Source organism: Stenella coeruleoalba (assembly GCF_951394435.1).
Source record: "Stenella coeruleoalba genome assembly, chromosome: 2".
In the NCBI taxonomy this organism is placed as follows: Eukaryota; Metazoa; Chordata; class Mammalia; order Artiodactyla; family Delphinidae; genus Stenella; species Stenella coeruleoalba.
In genome coordinates, this window is record NC_137147.1 from 170,281,566 (window position 1) to 170,291,413 (window position 9,848).

Genomic DNA, 9,848 nt, shown 5'->3' on the forward strand with positions numbered 1-9,848 from the left:
CAAAATGTTAGCAGTAGTCACGTGGAGGCTGCGGAGCTGTGGACAACGCAGACGATGTGGTGGCTTTAATGAGTAATTTTAAATTCCCTTTGTATTGTCAAATCCCTCTAAATTTTGTTTGCTGTTGATCTCATGCAGAGAATGACACTTCATTCATCCCATGCCATCCCATTTCAACTGCACTGTAGGCGGGACTTAGACAATTACATGAAGGCTCACTCAGGACCTGGTCCACGTGCAGGGCACCCTGCGTGCCTGGTTGCCCCAGCCAGCCCTCACTGGTCCCACCTGCCAGAGGGTTCTTGCCGCTTTTTGAAGATGGCACAAGCTAATAATAGCCAATGTTTCTGGAGGGCTTCTCCAGGGCTTATATGAAGGGATCATAAACTGCAAACGTTTTCTTTTAAAAGAAATTCCTTATTTTAAAAAAAATCATAATTTAGGACTTCCCTGGTGGAGCAGTGGTTAAGCATCCGCCTGCCAATGCAGGGGACACGGGCTCGAGCCCTGGTCCGGGAAGACCCCACAAGCCGCGGAGCAACTGAGCCCGTGCGCCACAACTACTGAGCCTGCGCTCTAGAGCCCGAGGGCCACAACTACTGAAGCCCGCGCACCTAGAGCCCGTGCTCTGCAACAAGAGAAGCCACCACAGTGAGAAGCCCGCGCACCGCAACAAAGAGTAGCCCCCGCTGGCCGCAGCTAGAGAAAGCCTGCGCACAGCAACAAAGACCCAACGCAGCCCAAAAAATTGTTTTTAAATAATAATAAATCTTTTAAAAGATTTTAATTTAAAAGATCATAATTTAAAAATTTTAAAAAACTCTGCATATATGTTCACATATTTCAAAAATCACAAGATCCGAAAGAGTATATAAGGAAAAATTCTATCCATTAGCCACTCAGTTTCTCCTTCAGTGCAGCTAACATCATCAGTTTCTTGAGTATCCATCTAGAGATATCGGCTGGCTGCATAAACAAATGTGCTCGCATATAGTCACTGTGCTCTTTTTTTTAAAAAAAATGCAAGTGGGAGTATACTAGCCACTCTTGCTTCTTTCTCTTTAACGATGTATCTTGGAAATCATTTCACATCGTTACATCAAAAGCATTCTCATTTTGTTATGGCAGCTGAATATTGCATTATACAAATGCACCATAATTCAATTAAGGCCCTACAGATGGTCATGAAGCCAGAAAAAACATATAGCTTTAAAGAGAAACAAACAGAAAAAAGCTCAAAGTTCCTGTTTCTATTAAATTCGGGTTTTTTTTCCTCTTCATTGCTCACTATGGAGGCCAAGACACAGAAGTCTGGTAATAATGACCTGCAGTGTTTACCTTAACTAAATACCAAACACCTTTTGGAATAACAAGACTGAAGGACAAAGCTCAGAAACTTTGCTATTCATCAAAGAAACCTTGGCACGACAGAAAATACTTATTTGGATAATTATATCAGCATTTCGGTGTTTCATCCTCCAAAAATTAATGTTTAACAACGGGAACTTCTAGAAGGAAGGAGCTGGACGTTGGGATTTTCCCTGCAGTTGGTGGCAGCCACATGCCTCCTGCCCTCATTCCCAGATGGGACACGGCCCAGCTTTTTATTTCAGGCTGAGTAGCTTCAGAGCAGAGAATGTCTGATGGGAAACCCTAGAAAACAATGCTGACACCCCCATCACCCTTGTGCTGGAAATCCATTTATTTCCACTCATGGCTCCCTGGCGCCAGCTGTGTCACTCCAGGACAGTGACTTAACCTTTCTGAATCTTATCATTTGCAAATAATAAAAACACCTGCCCAAGTCATCTCACAGTGCTCTGTTAGCAAACAAAGGAATCCATGTGAAAATCGTATTATATCAGTTACATTGGGCTTCCCTGGTGGCGCAGTGGTTAAGAATCTGCCTGCCAATGCTAAGGGACACGGGTTCGAGCCCTGGTCTGGGAAGATCCCACATGCCGTGGGGCAACTAAGCCCGTGCACCACAACTACTGGGCCTGTGCTCTAGAGCCCGCATGCCTAGAGCCCGTGCTCCACAACAAAACTCACTGCAGTGAGAAGCCCACGCACTGCAATGAAGAGCAGCCCCCGCTCGCCACAACTAGAGAAAGCCCGCATGCAGCAACGAAGACCCAATGCAGCCAAAAATAAATAAAATAAGTAAATTTATATTTTAAAAAATCATTTACGTTCAGTGTAGAGACAAAGAAGAGGCCAGAAGATGCTATGGAAGGCAACTGAGGTATGGAGTCAGACAATGTGGTGTGACTCAGTCTCCTTCTCTGACGGGCCATGCACCCTGGGTTTATGGCCGAGACTCATCTATTCACCGGTTGAAGTAAGGAGGATGCCCTTCAGCTTTGCGGAATTATGAGAGTAAGTGATAAACATGAGTGAAAGCCCTCCAAAATGCTCATCTCCATCTTGTCTAGCCTTCGTATTATTCCTTCTACCTATCTTACAATAAATATAAGATGTCCAAATAAATATAAGATCGTCAAATCAAGGAGCTCAAACTAGTGGAAAGGACTGTAGAAAACCAGAGAGAGGTCATCGTAGCATTGGAAGAGATGCTAAGTTAATAAAGAATGAAGTAAAGAGGGCTTCCCTGGTGGCGCAGTGGTTGAGAGTCCACCTGCCGATGCAGGGGACACGGGTTCGTGCCCCAGTCCGGGAAGATCCCACATGCCGCAGAGCAGCTGGGCCCGTGAGCCATGGCCGCTGAGCCTGAGCGTCCAGAGACTGTGCTCCACAACGGGAGAGGCCACAGCAGTAAGTGGCCCACGTACCGCAAAAAAAAAAGAAGAATGAAGAGAAGATGAAGAGAATGACAGGTAGGCGGGGCTAGTTCAAGGAAGGCTTTTGAAGTGGTGTCGAGGTTTTCAGCATTACCTAGGCCAGTCCTTTCCAGGATGGAATAAGATGTCACCTGATCAGAGTGTGCTTTCTGAGTGGAAAAATCATCCATAATCTATATAGTGTGACTTTGGGGGCCAGAGAAAGTCCCATGAGCCCATATTTAGTTCTGCATCCTTTGTCTTATGCTGGGAATTGCACCATTCAGTGATTCCTTCCTCAGCACATCAGAAGGTGCTGGAATCTGCAGTGTAGCCAGGACTCTGGAGAGGCCAGGAAGGTGCTGTTTGGTAAACTGGGGCCGGCTTAGAACGGGGTCTGACTGACTACGTTGCACATCAATGTAAATACACCTTTCATGAGTGGGTGGAAGCAAGGCTGAAATCTGGTCTCAGCAGCCAGTGGAACCAGCACTGGGCTGGGGTGGACTGGGATTGATGGTAACCTGCTGTGCAACCTTAGGGAAGTCACTGAACCTCTCTTGGCTTCAGAGGCCTTTCAGCATTAGCCCCACGATTCTATTTTTCAAACCCTTTCCTAAGAGTGTAGGGTTAAAGGGTGGGTTGATGAGGGCACTCAACTGAGAAGAAAAAGTTTTCACAGAAAGGGGGGAGGGAGGGCGAGGGTAAAGAAAGAGGAAACAGACACAGGTGAGGGCAATCCAGCCACCTGACATCACCTCTGTGTTCTTGAGTGGGGGACGGGGACAATTTGGGTCATGAGGAATTAACATGGGACCATTTTCAAGGTGGGAGACAGACACTAGTCACATCTGCAGGTGCCGGCTTACAAGCACTAAGCGAGGAGCGTGGGACACCGGCGGGGAGACAACGGCACCCCGTTTCTGGGGACCTGGGGCTCCAGCAGGGAGGACATACACTGAGGGGTGTCAAACACTGTGGAGCCATATGAAGGGGGAGAAGAGGATGGAGGGCCCAGAGGCCCCACCCTTCATGGGTGCTCTCTGCCCAGAATCCATCCTGGGAAGGAGTCAGGGACCCGGGCTCCAACGCTCCAGTCATTGTTCCTAAAAGCCAGAGAAAGACTCTAGAAATGTTTGCTGGGAAAGCAATGAGCAAGTATTCAGGTCCATGCCACACCTAGGAGGGAGAGAGAGCTGAGAGAGACTGAGAGCATGCGAGGGAAAGAGAAGGACAAACAGGCAGACGGACACAGCAAAGCTTCCTCAGTGCCCCATGGCCCTTGCCAGATGTTCCCCTGGAACCCAGAAACTTGAAGATGGCCTCAGGCTTCCGACAGCCTCAAGATCAGGCTTCCGACAGCCTCAAAGGCGGCGCGGCAGGAGTCTGCTGGGCCCTGATGACAGGTGCCACTGAGCCCCTTGGAAAGACTTGAAAAAATCTCAGTGCCTCACTAGGATTTGGCCCTAAAAAGAATCAAGCACTTTGCCACTGCCTAACCTTAGGGGACGGATGTTATTTTATACTGAGGCGGAGGACAAGGTTATGGGACGTCTCTGCTGAGGACAGAGGGTGGAGCGGAGAAGCTAGAACTTAGCGAAGGGTGGAGAGGCTTCTGGCTCTGGGACCAGCCCTGTCCCTCTGCCCTGAAGTACCTGGAACCTTTTGTTCTTGTTCCTCTCCATGCCCCCCCACCCCACTGCCCTGGGGATCCAGGGCACGTGGAGGGATGGGCTGGAATGAGAGCTGGGGCCTGTAGCCTGGCGGGACAGGGCTCCGTCCCAGCCTTCTCATCCGACCTGTTGCTTCAAGAGGAAGAGGGCAGCCGTCCACACTGTTGTGACCTCCAGTGACCCAGAGAAAATTTCCTTTATTAGCAGTGAAGCCTTTCTTCTTTTTAGTAGAGAAAAGAACAATCATGTCTTACTTAAGGACAGGTGTGTGTGTGTGTGTGTGTGTGTGTGTGTGTGTGTGTGTGTGTGTGTGTGTGTGTGTGTGTGTGTGTGTGTGTAAGCATGCACGCCCGCACCAGCGTCCCCGTATCAGCGCCTGCACCAGCCTGCAGACAGCCAGCAATGCTCTAAGGGGAAGATAATGGTTCAGGATGGGGAGGGCGAGGGCGAGGAGGGTTCTGACCGGAACAAGTGACTCTCTTTTCTTTTCCTCCTACCCCAGGCTCATCCCTGCAGCCCCAGGAGCTGCCCAGAAGCTTCATGCTAGCTTTGCTCAGCCTCACAGGACAGTAAGGTTTCCCGCCAGCACTGGACTTCCCCATAGCTCGCTTGGGTGCCCAAGGTAAAGTTCTGGACTCTTCCACAAACTCCTCAAGCATACAGAAGGTGATCTTCTGGGGACCCTGACTGTTAAAAATCACATCGGGTTAAAATATCCCCCAATACACGCTTACTGACGCCCATTTCCCCCAGCTCCTCCCCCGCCCCCCGCATATCCAAGACGCAAACATTTTCCCAAGAGCCATCTAGATCCATCAGAGAAGGCCTCTTGAAGAGAGCCTGTGTGGGCTGGAATCCCAGTCTTTCCTCCACGGACTGGTTATCAATATTTTGGATAAGGGTTTGAAGTCTGGTCATCTGTTGTTACTCCTCCAAGTGCTCGGATTGATTCAAAGCCATGTCCCTACTGGGTTTTAATCTAACCAGGGGAGGGGAGGGGAGGCGAGGGGAGGGGAGGAGGGTCTTTTAAACATAAAGAGAATTGGGTGCCCAATTCCAGCAGCTGGCTGGATCCGGGGTCTTGACCTCCTCCCCCGCAAACAGCTTCCCTCCCTTTGAGGTGAGAAAGGTCAATCTAAATACAGGAAATTGCAGCCCAGGGTCGGACACAGGGAAACCGTCCACATTTGCATCAGTTTATCACCTCACTAGGAAGGGCATGAGCTAACAGGAAAGAACTTGCTGAAAAACAGTAAGTCTTTGGGTTAGAATTCTCTGGTGTCCTTGGCCGTTCAAGGTAGGGTAATCTCTGGTTTTCTTATATATCTTTTGCCCTTAATTTTTTTGGTCTCAGAATTCACTTAAATACAATGTAATGTCTAAAACCAAGAAGCGTGTTGAAATCGCTGTTCTAAGAGACATGGACTTGGCTTTTGAGAGGGGTCTAAACACCCACTAGAAGCCTCTGGTGGGACAAGTGTCTGAAAAAGGAAGAGGCTGAGCCAGGGAGGCAGTGACTCTAGGTCTTCTGTTGAGAGAACACGCGCGGTCGGCTGCACTTCTGAACTCTCTGGAGCTTGGCTTTTAACAGAATTGCCTCGACCTTGAAAGTGTTTCTTTGTTACTTTTCAACTGAGGAACTCGTGTTGCAATCGTAGTCTGTGATAGAGTGTGTTAATGGCCAGAGCACAAATGTTTTGTGTTTGGTTTAAAAAAAAATTTTTTTTTTAAAGGCCGGGAAGGAAAAAAATCATTCAGGGATGGTCCCAGTTCCCAGTCAGAAAGGTGAGAGGCTCTGGTGAGAGACTTTAAAAAGGGTTCCCACTCTGCCCTTTAACTTCCATGCCCTCCCTCCTGACTGCTCCAGAGCAGAAGACTCAATTGACTCCTTTTGTATCCGGTTTTATTGCCCCGGACCCCTAGGGTCCCGATTTGATTTCAGAAGAAACGTGCCCCTCTGAGCCGCTCTCCAAGGCGTCCTCCAGCGTCCCTATTTCTGTCTGCGGGCGGGGAAAGGGAGGGGAGGGGAGGCGAGGCGAGGCCGGCCGCGGAGCACCGGATACCGGAGTCAGGATCCCGAGCAGCGCCCCGCAGCCGCGCGCCCCTCGACCCCGAGCCGCGCCTGGAACGCCTTGCGAGCTGCATCGCTTCGCCTTCCAACCCCAGCGGCACACACTGTGCCAACTTGACCAGAGTCCTGGAAAGGTTCGGCAGCGAGACAGAGGCCGGGAATGGAACCCAGGCCGGAGGCCCGCGCGCTCCGGGGATGGGGGTGGCGAAACGCACCGCCTGGACTGCCCAGGCTGCCAGCAGTTTTTGCGCCGACCCCCAAGGAGCAGCGAGCACCGCCCGCGATCAGCTCCCGCCGCCTGGGCCGCGGACGCGCCCTTAGTAACTTTTGTGGCTGCGCGGAGGCGCCCCGCGGAAGGGCCTGGCTCTGCGCAGCGCGCGCCGGCGGGCGCCGGGGGCCGCAGGTGCCCCTGGAGCCGCGCGTCCTGCAGGTACTCGTCCGAGGAGCCGGCGGGGAGAGGCGGGAGGAGCCCCGGGCCGCGCGGGCCCCGCCTCCCCTCCGCCCCGGGAGCTCCCACCGGGCGGAAAGCCTCCCCGGCCCCCTCCCCGCCGGCACCCCGCACTCGGTGATTGGCTGGCGCCGCGGGTCCCTGGCACGCGCCTGTGGATGTAGTTATAAGAATCCTCGCGTGCCAGCCCTCAGCTCCAGCCAGCCGGCACAGCCCTCCCCAGCGCAGCGCGGGCGTCGGCCAGAGTGCAGCGGCCGCGGGCTCCCCAGGGAGGCCGGGGGCTGGAAGCGGGCGGGCAGTCTTCGCCGCCTCCCGCGCCGGGCCGTGAGGGCGGGGCTGCCAGACAAGGCCGAACTGCCGCAGCAAACTTCCAGAGACCACCCTCACCCCAGGCCAGCAGTCCCCCGGGCGCTCGGCGGCGCAGAGCATGGACGCGGTGCTGCTAGAGCACTTCCCCGGGGGCCTGGACGCCTTCCCGTCCCCTTACTTTGAGGAGGAGGACTTCTTCACCGACCAGTCCTCTCGGGACCCTCTGGAGGACGGCGATGAGCTGCTGGCCGACGAGCAGGCCGAGGCGGAGTTCCTCAGCCACCAGCTGCACGAGTACTGCTACCGCGACGGGGCGTGCCTACTGCTGCAGCCCGCGCCCTCGGTGGCTCCGCACGCGCTCGCCCCGCCGCCCTCGGGGGGCCCCGGCGAGCCGGAGGACGGTGGTGGCGGCTACTGCTGCGAGGTGGGGGCGCCTCCCGGCGGCTTCCCCTACTCGCCCGGCTCGCCGCCCTCGTGCCTCGCCTACCCGTGCGCCGGGCCGGCCGTGCTGTCCCCCGGGGCGCGGCTGCGCGGCCTGAGCGGCGCGGCGGCGGCTGCGCGGCGGCGGCGGCGCGTGCGCTCCGAGGCCGAGTTGCAGCAGCTGCGGCAGGCGGCTAACGTGCGCGAGCGGCGGCGCATGCAGTCCATAAACGACGCCTTTGAGGGGCTGCGCTCGCACATCCCCACGCTGCCCTACGAGAAGCGCCTCTCCAAGGTGGACACGCTGCGCCTGGCCATCGGCTACATCAACTTTCTCAGCGAACTCGTGCAGGCCGACCTGCCCTTGCGCGGCGGTGGCGCGGGCGGGGGCGGGGGACCGGGCGGCGGCGGGCGCCTGGGCGGGGACAGCCCGGGCAGCCAGGTCCAGAAGGTCATCATCTGCCATCGGGGCACCCGTAAGTGCGTCCGCCTCCCAGCTGGGGGAGACGGGGACGGGCACGGGAAGGTCCCGGAGGGGCTGGGTGAACAGACCGACCAGCCGACTGACCGACAGACGGACGGACGGGTCGTGGGCACCGGCCACCTTGAGCGCGAGCTGGCGTTTCTGAGGTTTTTTTCCGCCACTGTGACCATGGCTCGGGGGGTGCGCGTCCCCGACAGAATTGCAGCTTCTGGCATTGCGGGGTGGAGGCGCTGGGGGCTTGAGGGGTGGAGGAAGAGGGTCGTTCTAATGGAACCTAAGACGCCTGTCTGTCCAGGCGCCCAAGAGGGGATCCTAACGGACCGGAGGGCACCGTTGGGAACAGAGTTGGACATTCACAGTCTGTTTTCTCTTCTCACCCCCTCAGGGTCCCCCTCCCCCAGCGACCCGGATTATGGCCTCCCTCCCCTCGCAGGACACTCTCTCTCTTGGACTGATGAAAAACAACTCAAAGAACAAAATATTATCCGAACAGCCAAAGTGTGGACCCCAGAGGATCCCAGAAAACTCAACAGCAAATCTTCCTTCAACAACATAGAAAACGAACCGCCCTTTGAGTTTGTGTCCTGAGAAGTCCCAGACCCGCCAGAGGATCTGATTGTGTCTCTGTGCACATTGTACATGTATATAACGTAAATGTAATTTAAGAATCACATTTTTCTAATGGCAATCAACTGTTTGTTATTTATCTATTTATTATCCTGTCGAGTTAATGAAATAGATGATCTCTTTTAAAATATATAATTTATATAATTTATCCTGATTTTCTAAAAATATGCAATAGTCTGTGATTCCACCCAGCACCTTTGGCAGAACTCTGCGTTGTTGGAAGAACTCTGGCCAGAAAACTTCATGCTAATTTATTGCCAGATATGGTTTATTTCTAAGCAATGTTAATAAATGCTATTTACACCTTTTTGTAAAAGTTATTTGTTTAATACATGATGGAGTGTAATTAACTTAGTTTTAAAAAAAAAAAAAACCTGAACCAGAGACTCAAACGTAGCTTTTAGTTTTGCTGAAAGGAATTGGGTTAGAGGGTTAGGCCTCAGTTCTCTCAGAAGCTCTTCATCTGAATCGCCAGCGCTAAATACGTAAATATTTCGCCTGTATTTTTAGCCTACCATCCAAACACCCTATGAGGCAAGGAGGTCATAGACTATTTATTGTTCTCATTTTTCAGACGGGAAAGCTAAGGCTGGGAGACGATGTTTGTCTTACCCAAGGTCACCGGCACCCTGCCTAATCATAGTGTAGAAAATGTGTCCGGTGGCAACAGGGGGCTAGCTTCTGGTCTAGCCAAGGGAAGGGGCCTTTCTGCTTCCATGGGCTGGGGAGAAAGGGTTGCTGTTGAGCCGCCCTGTGACCCATCCCTTCTGCAGTTACAGCGTCAGATACATGGAACTCAGATGGGGAAGACGACCATGCTGAGGCCGGAGACCCTGTCGGATGCTTTCCAACAAAACCCAGGGTCTTTTAGGTAAGGCGAGAAGGAGGGCGCCCTCTCTGCCACTTCTGCAACTGGGTTATTTCTGAAATTCACTTGGTTTTGTCTCCAGAATCTAGTCCTTTTAAGGCAAGCAGCGTGGGGAGAAGGCGAGCTTCGGGTGGAGGGCTCAGGGTCGCCCCCTAGCGAAGGGGAGAG

General features: G+C 53.3%; 2 protein-coding genes across 10 annotated transcripts in view; one reads left to right on the forward strand and one right to left on the reverse strand.

The window, feature by feature from the left end:
* The window catches only part of LOC307182130 (uncharacterized protein), a 66,811-nt gene extending 59,220 nt beyond the window's left edge, over positions 1 to 7,591 (reverse strand). For 6 of the 9 annotated variants that reach the window (XM_079913316.1, XM_079913322.1, XM_079913321.1 and 3 more), the window contains exon 1: positions 7,460 to 7,591. The gene's annotated coding sequence lies outside the window, so the exon portion shown is untranslated. The remainder of the gene's footprint in view (positions 1 to 7,459) is intronic. The other 3 variants (XR_013827128.1, XM_079913317.1, XM_079913318.1) reach the window with 2 other exon arrangements.
* Positions 7,126 to 8,773, forward strand: PTF1A (pancreas associated transcription factor 1a; the record flags this gene model as incomplete). The annotated part of the gene is made up of 2 exons (XM_079913311.1): positions 7,126 to 8,177; positions 8,571 to 8,773. Exons 1-2 carry the CDS (start codon positions 7,400 to 7,402, stop codon positions 8,771 to 8,773), a joined length of 981 nt encoding a protein of 326 aa, XP_079769437.1. The 5' UTR covers positions 7,126 to 7,399.
* Positions 8,774 to 9,848: the final 1,075 nt, after the last annotated feature.